General features: G+C 47.9%; 2 protein-coding genes across 5 annotated transcripts; one reads left to right on the forward strand and one right to left on the reverse strand.

Moving 5' to 3' along the window:
• Positions 1–493: 493 nt before the first annotated feature.
• On the reverse strand, positions 494–13,004 carry GFOD2 (glucose-fructose oxidoreductase domain containing 2). Its single transcript, XM_053952611.1, has 3 exons — positions 12,894–13,004; positions 7,517–7,864; positions 494–2,761 (listed from the first exon to the last, which is right to left on the reverse strand). Exons 2-3 carry the CDS (start codon positions 7,773–7,775, stop codon positions 1,863–1,865), a joined length of 1,158 nt encoding a protein of 385 aa, XP_053808586.1. The 5' UTR covers positions 7,776–7,864; positions 12,894–13,004; the 3' UTR covers positions 494–1,862.
• A 212-nt stretch (positions 13,005–13,216) lies between these two features.
• LOC128793807 (uncharacterized) lies at positions 13,217–19,513 on the forward strand. Of its 4 annotated transcripts, none has more exons than XM_053953219.1 (6): positions 13,217–15,284; positions 16,523–16,915; positions 17,307–17,357; positions 17,737–17,841; positions 18,313–18,359; positions 18,651–19,513. In XM_053953219.1, the coding sequence occupies exons 1-6, from the start codon at positions 15,197–15,199 to the stop codon at positions 18,828–18,830; spliced, it is 864 nt and encodes a 287-aa protein (XP_053809194.1). In that variant the 5' UTR covers positions 13,217–15,196; the 3' UTR covers positions 18,831–19,513. The 4 variants fall into 4 exon arrangements, with proteins under 4 accessions (XP_053809194.1, XP_053809195.1, XP_053809196.1 ...); XM_053953220.1 differs by having other exon boundaries at positions 18,313–18,350; XM_053953221.1 differs by lacking the exon at positions 17,737–17,841.
• Positions 19,514–21,479: the final 1,966 nt, after the last annotated feature.

Genomic DNA, 21,479 nt, shown 5'->3' on the forward strand with positions numbered 1-21,479 from the left:
AAATCCCGGCCCTGCACAGGACAACCCCAAGAATCCCACCCTGTGCCTCCCAGAGCAATGCCCAAATTCTTCTTGAACTCTGGCAAGCCTGGAGCCACAACCACTTACTTCCCTGGGGAGACTACTCCAGTGCCAAACCACCTTCTGGGTGAAGAACCTTTTCCTAATATCCAATCTAACCATGCACTTCCTTCACACAGCTCACAACAAAGATGAGAATGTGCAGAGCACAAGAGCAGACATGCTCCTACCCTTTAACACAGCACAGCAGTAGACTTGTTCCTGTCAGAGTCTGGAAAGTAACTATCCAAAGGTAAATACCTAATATACATACCAAGCAAAGAAAGTGATCCCATCAATACTGCAGGGATTTTGCTTTTTACTTGGTGTCTTCTGGCAACTTGTACGATAAGTGGGGAAGGACTGAGTCTCCTGTTCACTTTTATTAAGATGATTTTAGCTTGACCAAATCAAACACAAGCACACAGCTGCATAGAGAATTCCCTCAACAAACACAGCTTTTTATTTCTGTAGAAAACATGAAACTTTTCAGGAAAGTCCAGCTTATGGAACAGCAGCGTGCATGTTAATATACATAAATACACGGGGTTACAATTTAGTGAGAAATTAATTTAAAAAAAAAGCTTTCAAGTACACAAAACAAATGTAGTAAAATTAGACTATCCTTTCCACATACCTGCCTCAGAGAGAAACATTTCTCAAAAGGAATGAACTTCCACCCCATCATTTTCCAACAAATCTCTCCACTGGACACCAGCTGCAGGAGAGCGTGAAAATGGGCTGGACCAGAGGGTTAATAGCCAGTGTTTGAAATCAAGAGCACATTTACCCATGGCAGTTCAGTCCCTGTTCTCTCAGCTATCAGGATGTGTGTAGTGTGACAGTTACCCAGCCAGCACATTAAGAGAGCTGCAAGAGGTAGGAAATACCTCCTTCCTTCCACTTTCAGGTCCCTGAAAGGTTCATGCTGTACAACTTTGTTACCCACGACACTGTGGCAATCCCGTGACCCAGGGAGGCATTTATTTAGTAACAGTCACAGAAATGAGAACGTGGCCCCACAGGCACGGCAGGGGTGCTGCCAGGCAGTAAACACAACTGACATAAGCACAGAGCTTATGGAAAAACAGCTGCTGGATGCAGGCAGCCTCTTCAGTAGAAGGAATAATGTCTACAGATAGGGAAGAATAGCTCAATGCATCACAGACTTCCTGAATATTTTCCTGCCAAGACACCAAAAACAGAGAATTATAGTATCATTTAAATAAAACATCAGTTTGAATGAATTTGAAAGACATTTACCACATACAGGAAGCCAAAAGGCTGATCCTTATGTTACTTACTTTAATCCATTCCTTCTACTTTTTGTCCTATAGGAGTTTAGAGACTTGTTACATCACTAAACTCTTTCCTAATAATTTTACAAACTGAGGATTAAAACATAAATCAGTCTCCAAGAGAGAAGAAAAAGGCATCTGAACAACAGATACTCCCTGATCTTGCTCTATGTGCTCTCATGGTTAAATCAGCAACCTGTGCAACGGGGCTGTGTCCCATTTCCAAGCCATGCAATGGCAGAGATCCCACGATTCACTTCAGCTACTGCAAGTGCAAAGGGCAATTCAAGTTTTCCTACCAGTCTCCAAAGACAAAAATTAAATGTTTGCAGAAAACAGAAACATTTAAAACTCTTCAAACAATTTAAACCAGAACTGTTCCTATCAGAACATATTTTACATGTTTAAAAAAACCAAGAAACTCAGGCTATTAAATAAGAATCTACATATCTTAAAAACTGGGGTTTTTTTACATTACAGCCATATTTTCCAAGGTAGGAATGTTCATAAGTTATTTCTTTGAAGTGCCTCACAGAGGTTTTGGTTGGCATCTGGCTCCTCAGTCATCACCTCCACAGTCTCCCACTCACCTGACCTACTGGATTTCTTGATGGCCTCTACCACACTCTGCATGTACAAGCCATCTTCAAAAGAGGCTGCCATAGACACAGGTTCATGATCCCACGTCCGACGGTCTTCCTGGTCTTGGAAAGACTGCCGCAGGGCTTGCACCATGTACACCATTCCTTTCAGGTAAAGCAGCGGGATGTCCTTGAAGCCCTTATCCAAAAGGCCCTTGTTGACAGGCAGAGAGTCTGTAAACAGCAGCTCTTCCTGGAGCGCAGTGTTCTTCTGCCCGTACAAATCTGTCCCACGAGCTATGAGGCGACCGGCAGAGCCCACAATCATGACCTCATGGATGAACGATCCGGGCATGTTGAAGTTGAGAGTCACAGTGCAGCAGACACCGTCGCTCATGAGCATCTGGAAAACGCAGAAGTCATCGCTGGTGACGTGGCGGATCCCGCTGATGGCCGTGTTCTGCTTCACAAAGGTCTTGAGCAAGCCGTGGACCTTCTCAGCTCTCCTGCTGGTGAGGTGAGTCAGGAGGTCAATGATGTAGGTGCCCATGGTGTGCAGCCCACCCCCTCCCATGAGCTCGTCACAGATCCAGTTGTACTTGTGGCTGAGCAGGCTCCCCCCGTAGACTCGCACGTCGCAGATGATGACCTTGCCCACGTAGTGCTCCTTTATCAGCTGCTTCATCTTCACAAAGGCGGGCAGGAAACGCAGAACGTTGCCAACGATGCTCATCAGCTTGGGGTAATACCTGGCAGCTGTGACCATCCTGAAGGCATCCACAGAGGTAGCAGCTTTCTCACACAGCACGTTCTTCCCTATTCCTGCAGCACAAATGAAAAAATAATACAGTATTTAGCACACTTGAGCAAAACATGCTCAGGTGTCCCAAAGGTTGTCAAGAAGTGGTGTTTTTAAAAGTCGGGCTTTCCTGCTGCAATTTCTAAGGTAAAGATCTGGGAACTAAAGTAAGAATGCCAAGTCCAGCAAGACTCAACGCTGTTTCCAAGATGCTCCAGTTGCAGAGCTGACGAACTCTCACAAAGGGAGGCTCCAAATAAAGAGAGAATTTTTACATCATGAAAGATAAATGTCCAAATGGCATCACGTGGCATCAAAACAATTCACAATATGAGTGGTATAGTTAAAGCACTCATGTATAGCCAGAGGACAAAAAAAAAAAAAAAAAAAAAAAAGCCATGTGCCCTGCAGGGAAGAGGTGGGGGAAGGGGAGATTTGATTTTCACTTTGTATTTCACCATCACTATATAATTTTATTTTTTTTAATTAATATAAATGGGGCATACAATTTACTTATATATAAAAATGTATATATATAAAAGACATACATACAGATTTTGTGTACAGAACACAAGAATTAGAAATAATGTTTTGGTAAGTGGACTGTTTTAAAACAACCCTTTCTAATTAGAAAGCAAATCCTTTTGGTCTGCACATACAGCCTGTTTGTACAATCAGACAAAAGGTGACTGAGTTACACACACAAGGGCTGCACCCCCAAGCTGACCCAGTGCACTGTTATTGCTCCTGATGCACTTTACATTGTGCTCAGCCTAAATCAATGGGGCAGTCAATAATCCTCTTTTTTCCCCTGGCTGTAAAGCAGAAATTAAGTAATACAAAAGAGCATGACAGTACAAGTTTTAACCAGTTCTTACATTTGGAGCTTTTCTGGTATCCCCCTTCTCATGGCAGGGCTTTACTTTTTACTGTTTTTTCCTGTTTTACATCTCTTCTTATCTAATATCAAATACTTATCTAAACATTTTTCAGTGTAATAACCATGTTATTCCTAACATGGTTATTACAGACACTAACCAGGGATGCCAGGCCTGAAGGTCAGTCATGGCACACCACAGTTTCTGCCCAAGATTTGCAGGAATCACTGCACACGCTGGTGGGCGCCTCTCTGAAAGCTCCTCCTCAGCCAGGAGCAGACTGTGCTCCCTGCTCAGCACAGCTTTTAATTGACTCCCAGTGAGAAGGTACCAGCACAGGCACTTCAATCGGTCTCTGGCACGCGAGGGGAAGGCACATTCCCCACTGTGGCTCCTGCTCTCCGTGCTCCCCCTCCCGGCTGCACCCAGCCAGCCCTCCAGGAACCCTCTGAGCGGGCCAGGGGCCAGCGCGCTCCCGTGACACAGCTCAGCCAGGGGACAGCTACAGGAGACTCAGAACCTCTGCTTCTAATAGACACAAGTGAAATCCAGTCAGAAAATGGGAAGACTACAAGTGAGAAATCCCCTGTATTGATAGGAGTCTAGAGCAGCTTTAATGAACAAAGGGTCAGGTCAAATTCCCAGGGGACACCCTGGCTGTCCATTGGTAATCCCCACTTCAGGGACCATTTCTGACTCCCCAGTCCTGCTGCCAAGGGAAGGCACAACACTCAGTTCAGTACTTTTCAGGGCTAGCTGAAGCACCTGGACAAGCATCTGGAGCTGCTTCAGTCCAGTTTATCTGCCTTGTTTAAATGGTGCTTGTCTCCAGGCAGGTTACAGTAAAGCACCACCAGAGAAAGCAAAGGGATGCTCACAGCATCCCGAGCAGATCTGTACCCTCAAAGCTTGCAGAAAACCAAAGTGACTCTCACTCCACAGGTACAGCTCTGCAGCCAGTGCTGTGCTGGTGCTGCTCCCCTGCTGCCCAGCCCTGGGTCCCTGCAGCAGGGACTGAGCAGAGACAGCCAGCCTGGGGACAGCCCTGTCACACGGGGCTCTCCTTGCTCTGCTGACCAGCCTCGCCCTCGCTCAGCGCTGTGCCTGTGGCGGCAGCCCTTGCTGAGCCACTTGAGGAGCTAAAACTGGCTGATGCCTTTTTTTGGGATGGCAGCCAGTGCAGCACACTGACAGCTCGGCACAGCCAGAGTGCCAGGATGGAGAGTGGGGAACACAGAACAGCTCTGGGATAATCCTGCCGTTGCCTTCAGTGGAACATCCCTCCAGCTGTCCCCAAGCTCACAGAGATGGCCGTGAAGCAAGGACAAGGGCCAAGTCAGAGATGGCTACAAGGTCCCTCACCAAGGTAATGGCCATGCCTTTTGTTTTTCAAGGCAGTGCAGCTTACATCCCTGGGGATTGTTACTATTGTTTTGGTAATGAATAACCTGAACTTTGTACCACATTGTTTTCCTAAACCACAGCTGCAAAATTTTCAGTTGAGGTCCTCACCAGCAGGAGACATGAGAGCATGGATGGGTGCATTTAACTGTGGGACATGAACCACAACACAGACATTTGGTGAAATTTATTTAGTTCCTCTGAGATCAAAAGAAGCATAAATTTAAAGACAGCTTCTTGCTTTGCCTGTTGTGGAGATAAACCATAAGATTAGACTGATTTTAATATGAACTATCCCCTGGGCTTTGATCTGTTCTGTCTGGTTCATGAACTCAAACCAGTGTCACTGCTTTGTCCCCAGGCTTGTTCATGGATGCCTGTCAGCAAGAATCTTAGGCAAGAAAACTGCACCACCTAAAAAAGCTGGGTTTTTTCATTCTCTTTACCAAATGGAAGCTTAAAAAAGTAGAAAAATGTACAAAAAAAAGTGGTAAGTGTCACCACTTTAAAACAAACAAACCAAGCCAAACAAAACACAACACACAAGACCATTATTACTGCACCACTTCTGACATTTCCTAAAGCCCAGTCTCTTGGCAAGTAAACACCAATCTGTTATAAACAATTCACAGCAAATAATTCTCTGATTATAATCATCACTGTATCAATCAACTTCCAAAAAAAATGTTGCTGCCATATTTGGCCCTACCCTGGTTCTGTGTTCCTTCAGAACATTCAGGCACAGGAAACCACCCAATACTGGCTTTAAATAAGTCATGATGCAGCAGACCTGCAAATAGCACTGCAATGAACCTGGAAAGCTGAAAGGCAAGGTCAGCATCACAGTGGTCTGAGATGTCTGCATCAGTTTACAGACCAGAACACCTCAGGACAGAGGAAGTGATTGTTACCCTCTCCTGGCTTTTTCAGCCTTCCACTTCCTAAACTTGCATTCAAGCATACATAGAACCTCTGTATTTCTGCACCAGCTTTGCCTCCCTTTCCTCCTCTGGATAATGTCACCTTACAGGTTCCCAGCCTTCAATTAAGGAATCCCAATCCCTTTTAGTTAATAATCCATCAGAGAATGGTGAATCCTCTCCTTTTTAGCAAACTTGATCATCAAGAGCCCCAAGACCTAGTGAAATGCATATTACCTAACAAGTGTTTTAAAGAGCTTTTATCATATTTGAATAGATGAATTCTAACTTACAGTTCAAATATTTAAAAATCAGAATACCTTAAATTCAAAGGATAGTAGTCTAACAAGGTAAACAAACAAATCTAAAAGTATCAAAAAGAAAATTTAAAAAAAGCCTGAAATCTCTCTCTGCATATCTAAGAGGCATTGCAAATGTTTGTGCATGGACTTGTTTATTTCCAAAAGAAATTACTGTAGAGAAAAGAGGAACAACAAACCACCCAGGCTCACATGGTCTGAGATTACCTGTCCTAAAATTAACTTGTGTATCTCCTGTAAACGCAGTAAAAATATCACCCTTGTTATTTACAGAATTACACGCAAACTGACACCCACGCTGCACTACAGGAGAGGACATTAACACTACAAAGTCACACACTGGGGAATTAAGAAATGTCAGGATGCCTGGGCAGTTGGCTCCCATCTCCCTGTCCAACCAGTCTGGGGTGTCATCCCTTCTTTCTCATCTAGCTGGATTCCTCCTGCTGTCCCCAACATCTGCCCTCCTGAGTCAGGTAGAAGGATTCCTCCACCTGGGACCACACCAGCCTGCTATGGACATGGATGTGCCAAGAGTGGTCCAGGTAGTGGCCAGGGTCACAGCTAAAACAGCATTTCTTAGCTCCTAATTCACAAGATTCTACTGAGTGCCTACAAATATTTTTTCAAAGGCTTTCAACTTTCAAGTTTTATTTTACTTGTGGAAAAAGCATAAAGCAGAGCTGAACAACCTTCCCCTTCCAGGCAAATCTCAGTTTCCTATTACAGAACATGGGAAAATCTAAAATTAATTCAACAATTTGGTTTGTTTTTTTGGTTTTTTTTTATTGCTCTGGGGTTTTTTAATGGACATAAAGCCATTTACCATTTATCTCATTATTGTCTTTGATACAGCTGATTTTTGTTACAAACTCCCTACCATAACTTCAGTCTGACCCAAGCAAAATATTTTAGCCCAATTGGTTCAAGCAGATCTATAAGCAATTACTAACAGTATTTTTACCAAAAAAAACCCAAACAAAAAAAAAAAAACAACAAAAAAACCCCCAAAACAAACAAGAAAAAACAAAACAAAACAAAAAAAAAAAAACCCAAAAAAAACCAAAAAAACCCCACAAAACCACAAAAAGAAAACACCAAAAAAAACCCAGGTAACCCTTCTCACAAATGCCACACAAAATTTTTAGCACTGCATTTGCCCGTTGGTGCAACCAGAACTGTGCTGGGGTAGCAGCTTCAAATCTCAATCTGCCAACAAGCTATGGATTTTTGGTCCAACTCCAAGGATAAAAAGGTACCTAGAGCCTTCACAGCAATTTGCCGAGTCAGTGGTGGAGGGATGTTGATGCACACCAAATCTACGTCCTGATGCAGCAAGACATCGTCAGTCCGACTCGTGTAGAAGGAGATGTTCATCTCCTCTGCCAGCTGCTTGGCTTCCTCTTCAGTCTTCCCCCAAAGAGCTTCAATGGAGAAGCCTTCTGCCCTCAGCAAGGGTACCAGGACCCGGGCAGCACTACCAGTTCCAAACACACCCACTCCAGGGAGCATTTTCATTCTTCATTCATTTATTCAAGCATCAGGGTCTACACACAGGCCTTCAATAAAATGTTCGGCTCCTCAGCTCGGTGTTCCATCCACAGCTCCTAAAATGTGAAAAGTTACAAGTCGTTATCAGGAAAAGGCACATTGTGATATCAAACACACCTACCCTGAATGCCACCTTCTGTCCTTTGTATGGCTTTCAACATTCTCAAACATCCTAAAGACAAAAACCAAAACCCCCAAGAAGTGCAATCTATAGAGATACAGTATTAAAGGACAAACTTAACAAACCTATTGCAGAAGACTGGTAAGAAAGCAGCTTGATAGAGTCATCTCCTCAGCTTCAAAACTCAGCACATGGGGACAGAAACACACACAAGAATGCAGAATAAACAAGACACAGAGAGGCACAAACTGGGAGTGACAGGAAGCACCAAGAGGACAGGACATGGAGTCTGTCACACCAGCAGTAAAAGCAGTGCTGCTCTATTTGTGATGATGTAAGTCCCTAAATGAGATAAAGGTTTGTGACATGAGGTAATATCTTTTATTAGACCAATTGAAATAGCTGGAAATAATAGACATGCTTTGGAACACATAAATCTTTCTTCCAAATTAAATACACAAACTGAAAACAACTACTTGGACCTTAACAATTTTATGGCAAACAGATAAGTCAGTCTAGAGAAGATTTAGAAAACGTATCCTGTGGGGAAAGCCTGGATTCAGTGAGCTTGTTTTGCCTGGGGAGGAGAAGCCTACAAGGAGAGTTTAAATACATGTGTTTAAATACACGGAAATCTGCTCGCTGAAAGGAAAAGGGCGCTCCTCTGTGTCCACTGTGGGTAGTTAAAGCTTCACTTAGGACAGTTAAAAATATCTCCTCCTGCCAATGCCACTTAATCGCCAGGAATGCAGGGTTTGCACAAATTATTATACTCCATACACACAAACAATTGGCCAAGTCACACTCCTTTTGTTCTTCCAAATATTTCCTGATAAATCATCTCCTTCAATCCCTACCTGCCAGTCTGCCTTAGCACAGCTGCTGTCCCCACCTGGCCAAACTGCCTTTAGCACTCGCTTTAGCACCAGCTTCAAGGAGAGATGTCAGAAGTCTCCTCAATCTCTGACACCACAGAAACCTACAATCCAGCTTTTGTTCTGTGCCTTTCTGAATTCTCATCTACTACACCCACTTGACCTTTTTGGAATTTTTTTTTTTTTGAGAGAAAAATATGACTAGTTCCATTTTTGTTAGAAGCTTACAACAAAAAAGCAAAGACCATATTTAAAAAAAAGAGAACTGATACCAGCATCTTTGGAAAAGACACTTATAAGCAGCAAGAATCACGGCCTGTTTCAGAAACAGTGTTACTCATCTCCCCATCTCAAGATACTCACATTAAGTGACAACACATGAAAGCAAATCCTGACACAGCACTGGGCAGTACCAGCACAGAAGTGGAGCTACTCCCAGTGCAAGTGCTTTGTTTGCAATCAGCATCTCATTAGTCTGGGGGTGCCTGCACTGCCCAGCATGTGTTATAAAACTGAACTCTGACTGAATTCCTAGGTATTTCTGTAGTACAGACACTAAACCAGAAAACAGAAATGATTGAGGATATTTATCTTGCAAAATGCACAAATGTTTATAGATGCTATAAAACAACTTATGAAATATTTACTTAATTAATTCAGTATGTTTTTCCCTATTCTGTGTGATGCAGCATTTGCAGTGATACTGTCACTGTCATTCTTTATAAAGATTAACAAAGTTCATTGGCATAAACTCCTTTTTATCCAACATTTAGCAGAACACTCAAACAAGGCAGTGACAAAGATCAAAAGGATCTTGAAAATTTTTACTAGTCTACATAAAAGGGTGGGACCCTGGAATACTGGCAAGGAGGATGGCTCCTACCCAGGTTTGCTTTATATATATCACCCGAATAAAACAAACAAACAAAAAAACAACAACAAAAAAATCCAAAAAACCTTGCAACTGGATGGACAGCGGGCATAACTACTGAAGTGCCCACAAATCTGTTTAGCAGCTTATGGTCTGGAAGAGTTAAAAATTCTTACAGCAGAAAGAATCTCTTTGTTTGAAGGGACATAAAGTGAGGTGGAACAGAGACCAGGTGAGTGTGTGCCTGCTTGCACCAGATCACACAGACGTGTCTAACTTACACAACACCACAGTGGCTCAGAAAAGGCTGAATTCATTGAGAATGCTCTAGGAGAACACTACAGTATGTGCAACAGGAGACTCCTGCTACTCAGATAAGCTGATTTCTGTAACAATCACTCACTTTAAGTGTTACTCTTCTCTGGTTTTCCATCCAACTGCCTCTTAAAAATAATCTCAGTCAGGTGGAATTAATCTTAAACTCACTTATCCCAAAATATAGTACGCTTCTACATTGGTATCACTAGCAGCTGTTGGCACAAACCTACAAAATCTAGTGATCAGCTACCATGCACCAGTTCCTGATGCTACAAGAACTTCAGGTCACCAGCTCACCACTAGTACCACCACGAAGTGGCCAACCCAGCCTCAGCAATGACTTCCAGCAGGGCAGCCTGAGCTCTCTGGGTATGCAGACACAGCTTGTATGGTCAAAGGGCCCCACAGGGCTGGAGACCCCAAATGTTGCAGCCACCAGGCTCTGCAGAGTGGCCCTGAGCAGAGGACAAGCTTCTCTTCCTTCCCCTGAGAGCCACCTGCAGCCTCCTCTTCCCCCACCAGACTTTCACCTGGTTTGGCAGGGCAGCACAGCAGGGTGGATGTGGGTGCTGAAGGGCAGCAAAAAGACAATCCTTCCATGGGGCAAATCACAGAGCAGAACTGAGCTGAGAGAGCTTTTACAAAGGGCTACACCTGGGTACTGCAGCCTTCACACACACACACACACACTGCAGACACACTCCAGTGCTGGCACGAGAGGGATTCCAGCCCAGGCCACCCTGAGGAAACAGCCTAAGCCCTCTAGGTCAGAAAAAGGCCACTGCTGAGGAGAGGCAGCTGTAATTAACAGCTTGGGAAGAAGGAACAGGGATCTCAGAAGAACAGCACTGTGCTGCCTCAGAAGTCCCCAGAGCACCATCGTCTGGAGCTCTACATGCACATCTGGCACTTTTCCTCTAAGCAGGGGGGAGCAGAAGTGGAAGTGCTGCAGAGGTGATCAAAAGCACCAAAATATTTTGAAAAGTAAGACCTAAGCAAGGAAAGACTCCTCAGTTTGGAACAGACATCACAAGTAATAAAGTCAAGAGTGGCTTAGCTTAGGATGGAGAAAACGGAAATTTTCACTGTCCTTCACCATTTAAGAGCACATCAAATGGAGCTCAGAGAAGGCAGAATCAAAACAATCTGAAGGAGGTGGTTCCTTGCAGCAGACCTTTTTAAGTTGTGAAGTGCCCTTGCCATGAGAGAGTGCAGACATTTGTCATTCACAGGGAGTGAGAAGAGAGACTCCACTGAGGCTCACTGAATACACAGAAATCACATCTAGCACTGAACTGAAAACTAGAGAAAACTGGTTTTGGCAGAGCATGGGAACAGCTCTGAGAAATAAATGCCTGAAACTGGTACCAACACCAGCTTAGAATTAGGTACAATTTCTACACATTTCCTTTAGAACCCACCAAGCCTCAAACTTTCAAGCAAGCCTCAGCAAATTAGTTACAAAAATTAAAATCCTAGTGCATCAACCTCTCCAGCAGTCAAACACTGGAATGAACACTTCAATGAGAACCCTTCCCCAGAAAACACAAAAGGCAGAGCTTTTATGGTCATCTGAAACCAGACTGCAACAGGCATCTTGCATGTCAGGAGATAAAAATCAATCTCCTTTTAACAGAGATTAATAATCAATCCTGCAACATCATTCTGACTTAAATTTTCCAACAGAAGCACTTAAGAGCTCTGCCATTCCTTTTTTTGGTGGCCACACCTTCATTTTTGCTGAATTTCACAGTGAGTTTGAAGTCCCATCCTGGTCATAGAAAGGAAGAACCTTTTTGACTCTTTTGGTACACATAGCAACAAGAAGTTTGTGACCCAGTGCAATGAAAAACCTGATAGTTCCTACAGGATCCCATTCAATTCCACATTGAAGCAGTCTGGGAGCTCCAAAGGCAGAAGTCTCAAAAACTAGATAATACAGTCAAGGATCACAGGGCCCAGAAACTGTTGTGGACCATTACAGATGGCCAAAGGTAGTAAAATAACAGCCCATGTTCAGAAAGGTGCTGGGCAGGGTAGCACTGGCTCTGCATAAAGAGAAAGCTTTCACATGTCCCCAACTTATCCTGAAAAGTTCCTTTTGGGTTCCAAAGAAAGATGAGGCACATGTGGAGGCACAGGTGGAGGAGCACACCAGCAAACACTTCTGCCCTCTGGCACGAATATATTTGAGGCTGTGTATGAAATGTTTCACGTGTTGATGTCAAAACTGACGGGCTTTCTTTACTAAATGTGCTTTTGATTCAGTGCCAGCGGGTTGTGTGATAACCCACGAGTCCACGGCCTCAAGGAACTCCCACCACACCTCGAGACAAGCCCAGCAGAGCACTCGGTCCTTCCTGGTCTGCATGTACAGCAGCAAAGGCCCCGTTCCAGGCACAGCACTTCCCACAGGTGCCGCCACAGGTCCAAGGTGGCAGTGAGGACCGTGCCGGAGACAGCAGCAGCCGGAAAATCCTAGGAACCAACCCGGCCTTCATGCAAAGCTCGTGGCATGGTCACGGCAGCCCCGGGATGCCTCTGGCGTGGCCCACGGTGCTCTGAGCTGCCCGGGGCAGCGGGGCTTGGGCAGCTGCTCTTCGTGTGCGGGCTCCTCACAGGGCTGGATGGGACAGAGCTCACCTGACCTCGCCTCACCTCTGCAACAGGGCAGGGCTCACCTCGCCTCACCTCACCAGACCTCCCCCCTTCCAGGGCTCTGGACGGGACGGGCCCCACCTCACCTCACCTCACCGGCCCACACGGAGCTGGTACCCCCGGCCCCTCCCCAGCCGCTCCCGGCCCCGTGCCCTCTGGCAGGAGCGCGCCCCCCTCGCCGCCCAGCAGCCCCGGGACAGCGGAGGAGCCCGGGGGGCTCGAGGGGTCGGAGCCGCCCTCACCTGTGCCCGGCCGGGCCACCGGGGTTGTCCCGCCTGGCGCATCCTCGGGCCGGGCGCGCTCCCGAGGCGGCCGCGCGCTCCCGGGGCGGCGGCCCTGCCCCGGCAGCGCATGCGCGGCAGCCCAGCACCGCACCGCCCCTCCGCCGGGCAGCGGCTCCCAACATGGCGGCGCCCAGGGGGCTTCACGCGCTGCGTAAGGAATGGCCAATCCTGCGGCCGGAGATGGGCGGAGAGGCGGGACTTACGGTGACTGACAGAGACAACAGCCAATGGGAGAGCAGCGCGATGAGCCGTGCTGAGGCGCTCCGGGGCTGTGCCCGGAGGTGCTCTCAGGGGCGGCCGCCTCCCGACGGTGCTGTGCCTCAGGGAGCCCGGGCACCGCCAGTGTCTGCAGCACCTCCTGCTCGGTGGCACCAGCACCAGGTGCTCTGATGCCGGCTCTTCCGAGCCCCGTGAGGGCTCAGGGGCCTCGGATCGATATGCCTCCGAGCCCCACAGTGCTGTGAGGTTCGGGCCGAGGGCAGGATCGCTTTTGGCGGCCCTGCGGAGGGCAGAGTACCACGACACCCAAGGAAGAGCCTGTGTAAAGCCACCGCGGGCCGACTGAAAACAGCACTTCTCACAGCGCTCCTCATCCTCCCCAGCATCACACGGGAGGCTGCTCGCCGGCTCCCAGCAGTTGGGAGAGGAAGACCTTGGTGGCACGTTCTGTATTTCCCTCGTGCGCGTCAAGGGAGTGGGGAACTCCTGGGGAACTGCAGCCTCCCTGTTGCTGTGGACATTGTGTAGTGCCTGGTGTAGCTGCTGCTGACACGGGGCACCCTGTCACTAACAGCAGCATTGTCATTTCCTGCTCTCTTTCCTCCTTGGCAGAGAGCACCATGGAATGTGGCTGTGGAGCTGGAAGGGGCTCTGGTAGGAGAGCACCTCTGTGGAGTCAGCAGAAAGCAAGACATTAACCTTTAGTTCCACCAACACCACAGCTGGGAACAGGGGGAAGGCACGTCCTGCTGGAGAAGGTCTCGGTTTCATCAGTGCCAGGAAACGTGAGAACCAGAATAGAAATGAAAAGGAAGGAAGCAAACAAGTACACATCGTTATGCAGTTGTGAAATGAGAGAAGATGAAGATTCAAATGCAGAGAGGACCTGAACATGAGAAAGCGCATGGGAAGAGATGCAAGAGGTCCAGAGGGGAGAGCAAGAGGGATACAGAACCTCTCATCATTCTTGTGGATCTTGTACCATCTTAGCAGCAAATATGCTGGTGTTGCTGTTTCCTCATGTGGGTTAGTTTACAGATGAGACGTCAGGTTCAGCCAGGAAGTTCCACTGGCTGGTGGAGCAGAGCTCCAGTGAACACCCTTTCTTCTGGAGACACGTGTGGCTGGGCTGTGTGTGCCCAGCATGGAGGGAATCCTCCAGCATGGAGGATTCACTGTTGATGCTGATAGAAACTAGAGGGGAAGAAATGGCAGATGGGAGTAGGTTTTGCTCTGAATATGAAGAGTGGTGGCAGGCAGTGGAGAGCAGCTGAGGTTGTACCCACAGAGGCTGGGGGGACAGAGGGGCCTGCACCTGCTGACTGCTGCTCATATCCCTTTGGTGGCAAGAGTGACACAAGCTGTGTCACTGGTGGATGTTCATGTCCCTCGTGCCAGAGGTGGCAGAGAAATACAGGGAAGTGGCAATGAAGTGACAGGAGCTGGGATCTGGGTCCTCACGGCCAGAGTGGGGGAGGGCTCTGCAGGGCCACGTACACCCCACAACCAGAACACTGTGGTCAAGCCCATCCCTATGTCAAACCGCGAGTCCCCGGGGGCTGGCAGGGCGTGTGTGTCCCCACCTGGGCTCAGCAGCGAGCGCAGCCCAGCGCCAGATGGGTGTGGACATCACCCCCTGCCGTGCCGGCAGCGCCGCTTCCTCCAAGGGCTCCATTCCGTGGTGCAAAGCAGAGCAGGCTCGGGTGGCGTGGGGAGGAGGTGCTGTGGGAAACTGGGGAAGTGGCAGGGAGCTGCTGGGCCGGGCCCTAGCGTAATGGGAAATGGCCATCAGCCGCCCCCGGGGCATTGCTCAGGTCTCAGGGCCGGGAGTATGTGGTCAGGATGAAACCAGAGGAGGAATCAGAGAAGAGAGGCGATAAGAACTGGGCTGAGGCAAGAGAAGGGGAAGCATGTGAGCACAGAGGAAACTGCCAGGCCCAGCGGTGCAGGGGTGAGGTCCTGGCAAGGCTTCGGCTCCCCTTGGCTGAGCAGTGACCCCACACTGCAGGGAGAGACAGAGACTCCCGGGCGATCCCACCAGCATGGTCACCGTGAGGCTGTTGGGAAGCATGGAGCTCTGGCTGGCCAACACCTTTCTGCCCCTGCTGCTCCTCATCTGGCTGCCAGTTGGTGAGTCCCCCAGCACCCTTGCCTCTGCTCTGAACTCTTTGCTTATGCTTGCAGAAGGTGTGGAAAGTGCCTGCTGCTGCTTTTACCTCTCCTCTTGCATCATTTAGCCCCTCTTCTGCAGCAGCACCTTGCCATGTGCCTTGCAAAGGGATTCCCCCTTGCAGCTGAGTGTGCACAGGCTATGAGCTCCAGGGGCTTTGAACCAGCTTTGCCCTCAGCAGCAGGGAGAGAAAACAGCTGGGGAGAAGGAAACAGAAATGCTTACAAGCCTGATTACTGCGGAGTGGGGTCAGCTTCACAGGGCAGATGTGGATATTCCTTAAGACAAAACCAGCCCTCCTATAGGGTTTTTTTTCCAGCAGGACTTGCTCACCAGATTTCAGCCACAGTTGATGTGTTGGTAGGGTTAGGTCTCATCTTGCAGTGTCTGCCTCAGGCAGGTTTGAGCAGAACTGCCAGGGAGGTGAAGTGGTTTAATGTCACCTGAAATGATGGAGAACAGCAGAGAGGGTGTGGAGAAGAAAAATTATCTGGCCCAGCTCATCTTTGCCAATGTGAACAAAGTAAATGCAGGAATGTACACGTGTAGGGTGGAGAACACAAAGAACACATCCAAGAGCAGATGTTGTGAACTGAGCAAGGGTGGTAAGGGACAGAAGTCCACTAACACCCCTCGGAGTGGAAAGAAAGGGCTGAAGAGAGGTGAGAGAGGGAGGACTCAGCTGAGAACGTGTGAAGTGACTTCAGCTCAGAGAGTGATTCTGAAGTACTCCAGAGTGAGTGTTGTGGGTGGGATGAAGCCAGAGAGGCTGCAGGGAATCTGTTTACTATATTTTATTTGCTTCTCCAGGGCTGACCATTCTCCACTGCCAATCCCCCAGTCCCACCTAATGCTCCATGAAATGGTGGAGCCTGAGGCACTTCCTACTTGGGTGCCTATTTCACTGTGGAGGAGGTGCCTTCCCCCTGATCCTCACATTTTCAATCCTTCCTGAGGCACAGAGAAGTTTGTGCACTGCACAGCATCCAATGGTACAAGTTAACATGCAACATTTCAGTGTTGAGTGCTTAGCATGGTTAGAATGCTTAGAATCATTAGCAGCCAGATTTGGAAAAGATCATCAGCTGCTGCAGAAAAGGATGGTCACTTGACTGTGTCTTTCATGAGTTACATGTGGGACATGACCCTGTGAGATCATATATATTTCAGCTATCACTTCTGGTCTTGTTTCCTCCAGGAACAGCCAGTCAGATGGTAAAGCCAGTCACCACTGTGCAGCTTGAGACTGGTTTGGAGAATCTCACGGTGCAGGTGAAGTGGTACAATCCTGAATGTCTGGAGAGTGAGAATCAAACCAACACTGTGTTTCTGGGAGAAAACTGTGTGAATTTCACCAACTCAAACCTGTGTACAGCCCGCACAGGAATCTGTGTGTCTGGGGTCTCCATCATAGGACCAAACTCGACAGATGCTGGAAATCAAACCAACACTTTGCTTCTGGGTGAAAACTGTGTGAATTTCACCAGCTCAAACCTGTGTACAGCCTGCACAGGAATCTGTGGGTGTAGGGTCTTCATCACAAGACCAAACTCGACAGACACTGGAAACAGCACACAAGCAGCAGATCGCAGTAAGTGGCAGTGGGTCTGTTTCCGTGGGGGAGATGAGTGGGCAGAGAAGGATGCTACATCCAGCACTTCTCTGGTTCTTCCATGCCTTGTTTCCCCTGAGAGCATCCCGAGAACTGGAGGAGCCACCCCAGCACAGCAGCTTTTGACAGATTCATCCCATCATGGGATGGGGGGACAGACCATGGAGCTGCTGGGCCATTGGTTCCTTCCGAGGAGCTGCCATATTCTCCAGCTGCAGCACATCAGCCAACTGCTGACATGGCTGAAGCTGTGATAGCAGGAGAGGGACAGCCAGGACCGAGGGGGTCAAGGCTCCTGGTCCAAAGCAGAGCAGGGTGCAGGGTGTTCTCTGCCTCTGGACAGTCTCTCACTCCTGTTTCTGCCTTTCAGGCTGTGGCTGTCCAGGACCTCAGACTGATGTCACAGGGAAGATCTGGACAGGTGTGTCCCCAGAGTCCCCTGGCTGCAAGAGTGGAGGGCAGGAGTCCTCAGGGAAAAAGAGGGAGGAGCAGTAAGGGAGAAAACAGACAGATGTTTTCCCATGAGTGGGTGGGACCCAATGCCAAACTGGGGTAGGCACCAGTGGATCAGAGGCTGTGATGCTGGGAAGGGGCTCTGATTTTCCAGCTACCCCCTGGATGAGTTTGGAGACCATTCCCTACTGGATTTTGTCAGCACCCTGAAGCTGTAGATGGTTCATGGTCTGGAAGGCCAAGTCTGGGAAGAAAACTGACCATGCCGTGAAGGAGGCAATGGCAGCACGTGTCCCTCCATGGGGGGATGGTGGCTCATGAGTGCCTCTGTGATGTTGTGTGTGCAGGACTCAACCTCCTCCTGTGCATCCTCCTTGGCTTAGCGGTCGGGACGCTCCTTTACATGCCGGTAATTGGCTTCCTGCTGTGGCAGTGCAGAAGGAACAGAACAGGTTGGCATTTCTTCCTCAGCTGCTGGTCTGGACAAAGCCAGGCTTGGGAAATGTCTGTCTTTGACATCCTACTGCTCTTGGTTGCTCTGTGTTCTCTTCACAAGTCCTCCTGAACAAGCTGTCCCAGCGTGGTGAGAAGGTTCACCCCCCCTCCTTTCCTTCTGGTCAGTTGCTGGTGGGAGTCTGGTTATGGCACAAACTGTTGTGTGATTGAAACAGGTCTTGCATATCCAGAAGTGTCCATCTCAGAGCTCTTCTCCAGCCCCGCAAGAGCTTTTAAGACCTTGCCAACCCCTGCAGCCCTTTGACCATCTTCAGAACCACAGAGCTGCAGTGCCTCATCCTCTCCCACAACAAAAGCAGGACCAATGCAGATGTTTGCTTCATTCTTTCATTATTTTCTTGATTTAAAATAATGATCCATCATTGTCACTATTTTAACTACTATTAAAACTAGGTTTCCTTTTTCAGGAGAGCTCATGAGCGGGGAAGTGGCAGAGGGGAATCAGGTCAGTACGGTAAGCTGGGGGGTTTTGCACATATCGCTTCCTCCTCCCTGTCAAAAAAAGCATTGTTGAATACCCACTTAAAGGATTTCATAGTAAAAGCAGCTTTGCTTTCTGAAAACATGGTCCTAAACACTTACTAATTCCTATTAAATAAGGGCTTATGAGTGTTTGAGTAGGTGGCACTTCTGAGCAATCTGGGTAACGCTTGGGCAGCACAAAGAGTTGTGCCAATGGAAATATATTAGCAGGGGAGACACAGAAAGAAAAGCCAAGGCTCTACTCATTGCTCTCTCCCTGCAGGCAGCCTCGGTGACAGGGACTGAGGATCTGACTTATGCCAACCTGAATTTTGAAAAGAAGGGGACAGCATCTGCCTCCTCCAATGTCATTTACACTGAGATCAAGCCATTGCAACAGAAGCAGAGTGGTGGGGATGGCAGTGCTGCCAGCACGGAGGTGGATGTCTCCCCCAAGGAATAGGGCAATGAGGGAGGTGAGCAGCTTATCGTCCACCTGTTGGGGTCATCCTCCTCAAAAACTAGATGTTAGCTCATACAGCAGTGCAGTCTTGGGGACCAAAGGGCACCTATTACCCCTGAGTGGCTGCAGAACCCTGCTTTATGTTCCCCTGGAAGAAGCCATGTCTCACAGTGAGGACAGGACTCTTGAGCCCATTTTCCCCTTGCCTTCTGCAGCTCCAAGCACTGCCACGCCTCAGCAACTATTTTCACTGTCTCCAGTTGCTGACAGGCTCCTCTAGCTGCTTGTTCTGTGTTCAGGAATGACACCATACACTGTGTGGCCAACATGGTGTTCAGGAAGAGCTTGGTCCTGCATGTGCTGGGTGGCACGTGCTGGCTGTGAGAAGTCCTGGAGCAATTTTCTGGATTTTCTCTGGAGCAGGCACCTGCTGTGATGTGGGTTGACCTTTGTTTTGTTCACTCACTTGAAACACAAGGGGCAAGGATGGAAAAGCATCGTTTGCTTCACAGAGGTGGTGCTGCATTGATGCACATGGATCTGCTTTGTACTGGGAGTGGCTAGGTGTTTTTGCTGGTTTGGTGGTGAATACCCTTCTCGTAGGCAGAGCACTCTCTTTTGTGCCCTCTTTTATTGATAATGTTGTGTTTATTGTGAGTTTTTCAGTAAAATCATGATTCCCACATGTGGTCTTGCCTGGTGTTTCCTCCTCTGTTGGGAGAGGATGGGGGAAGAGGAGCAGCTTGAGAGGTGTTAATTTTCCCACTGGGTTTGAAACCAGCACATAGCTCTAATGATTTAGTGTTACAGCCACAGCAGATGTTGAGATTCAGAGATTACTCCAAAAAGATCATCCAGATCTTCTGGGTTATTCTCAGAGCATATCATCCAACTTGGGCAGATGTCCAACTATTAAACAACCCACCTCATCAGCTTCTCTGCCAGGCATGACACCATCAGCACCTGCATGACCAGGTTCCATTCAATGCCCCATCAACATCCTTGCCACCAGTGACATAAACATCTGCACAAGCTTGGCAGTGATGGGGCAACTGTTGCACTCAAACATCTTTTTTCTGACCTAAAAGGATCCCATGATTCTCTACAGCCAGACTGGGTGGCTCTTGGCTGGACCAGCACAGCCCTTCTCTTGTGTCTATAGCATGAAATGACTTACACTGTTATTTTAGGGAGAAAATGTTTTTTAAAAACCTTCAACTAAGAGGGACAGACTGCTCATGAATTCAAGAAGAGCTGAGCCAGACACCTGAGACTTGTACTAACAACCTTGGTAGCCACTTATTTATTGCTGAGGGAAGGCGGGGGGAAGTTTCAGAGGAGGCAAATATAGCTGCAGAGTTCTTCAGAATCCCGCTGGTCAAAATAGAAGGCCATGAGGAAAACCACAAAGGACATGAGCAGAATGACATGCTCACTAAATTGCAAAGAGGCAAAATTGGAAAGGTAAGGTACAAATCAAATTAAGACTAACAAGAGCTGCCAGAGGCTCTGCATTTGCTTAACTGCCTTAAAAAGAAGTGGAGGGGAAAACATGGCTCATTGCTTCACCAGGGAAGAGTTATTGATCAATGAAATGGAGAAAGCTGGGACATTCATAGTGCTGCATTTGCATCCTCCTTTATGCCCAAGGTTAGTGGGGAATCAGATCTGGGATAGCATTTTTATCAGGGAACCAGGCAAGAAGCCATGAAATAGCCTTGGAGCAGCAGCACCAGTGAACAAGAGGCAGGGAAAGGCAGCCAGGGCTGCTGGAGGAACTAGCTGAGGCAGCCCCTCCAGTGCAGGGAGGAAGGGTGGGGCAATCTTTCCCCATTGGCTATTTTTAAAAAGGTGAAGCAGCTACTATGGCCAGAGCTGAGCCTCCAAATTTCACTTCCCAGAAAGATGCTATCACAAGCAGTTAAGCAAGTGTGTGAAAGTAAAGCAATAATAAATACAATGCTCTCCTTTCCCTAAACTCCTCCATATGGAGAGGGCCCCTTGTCCCTGTGTGCACCCAAGGCAGGTGACTGGAACATCCACAAAAGGTTTTTGTGCCAGGAGCACAAAGTGTGTCCTTGCTGCCCCCCAAGCTCTGCTGGCCATAAAAAGGAAGGCTGACTCATGCAGAGAAAAAAAAGTGCTGCTTCTCCCAGTTTGGGCAAGAGGAAAGTGGAGTTCAGGGTAAGGGCTGCCTTTAACGAGGACCTCATAAAGAGATCTGATGTTCTACTACCAGTGAGGCTGAGAAAAGGCAATAAAACCACCAAATCCCTTAAGTGTGCAGAGGCTTTTGCCTATTTCCTTCTAAGATCATCACTAGCTAGGAGCAACAAATTGGTTGGATGGGTGGTTTATCACACAAATCCTCTCTCCTTGGGAGCTGTTCTCACTGATGACAGAAGCAGGGACTGGGGAGAAGTGAAATAGGGTTCTGGGAAAGCTGTGCTCTGGAAGGAAGGGGCTTCAATCCCACCAGTGACAGCCTAGGGTACTGCAAGTGTGATTCCCAGAGCAGCATCTGAGCAGTTAGAAAGGTGTTTTCATAAGTTTTCCTTAACATCTGTTGTTTCCAGTGCATACCACATATTCAAGTTTTCAGAGGAACAATTTATGGAGAACTCCAAGATGCAATCTAGCATTTGAACA

Source organism: Vidua chalybeata, chromosome 11 (assembly GCF_026979565.1).
Source record: "Vidua chalybeata isolate OUT-0048 chromosome 11, bVidCha1 merged haplotype, whole genome shotgun sequence".
In the NCBI taxonomy this organism is placed as follows: domain Eukaryota; kingdom Metazoa; phylum Chordata; class Aves; order Passeriformes; family Viduidae; genus Vidua; species Vidua chalybeata.

Bases quoted from the DNA above. Each gene is read 5' to 3' on its own strand.
- GFOD2 (XM_053952611.1), bottom strand. From the start codon at position 7,775: ATGAAAATGCTCCCTGGAGTGGGTGTGTTTGGAACTGGTAGTGCTGCC. The intron at 2,762-7,516 runs GTACCTTTTTAT...TTTGTGCTGCAG, and splicing joins AATTGCTGTGAAGGCTCTAG to GAATAGGGAAGAACGTGCTG.
- LOC128793807 (XM_053953219.1), top strand. From the start codon at position 15,197: ATGGTCACCGTGAGGCTGTTGGGAAGCATGGAGCTCTGGCTGGCCAAC. The intron at 15,285-16,522 runs GTGAGTCCCCCA...TGTTTCCTCCAG, and splicing joins CCTCATCTGGCTGCCAGTTG to GAACAGCCAGTCAGATGGTA. The intron at 17,842-18,312 runs GTTGGCATTTCT...TTCCTTTTTCAG, and splicing joins GTGCAGAAGGAACAGAACAG to GAGAGCTCATGAGCGGGGAA.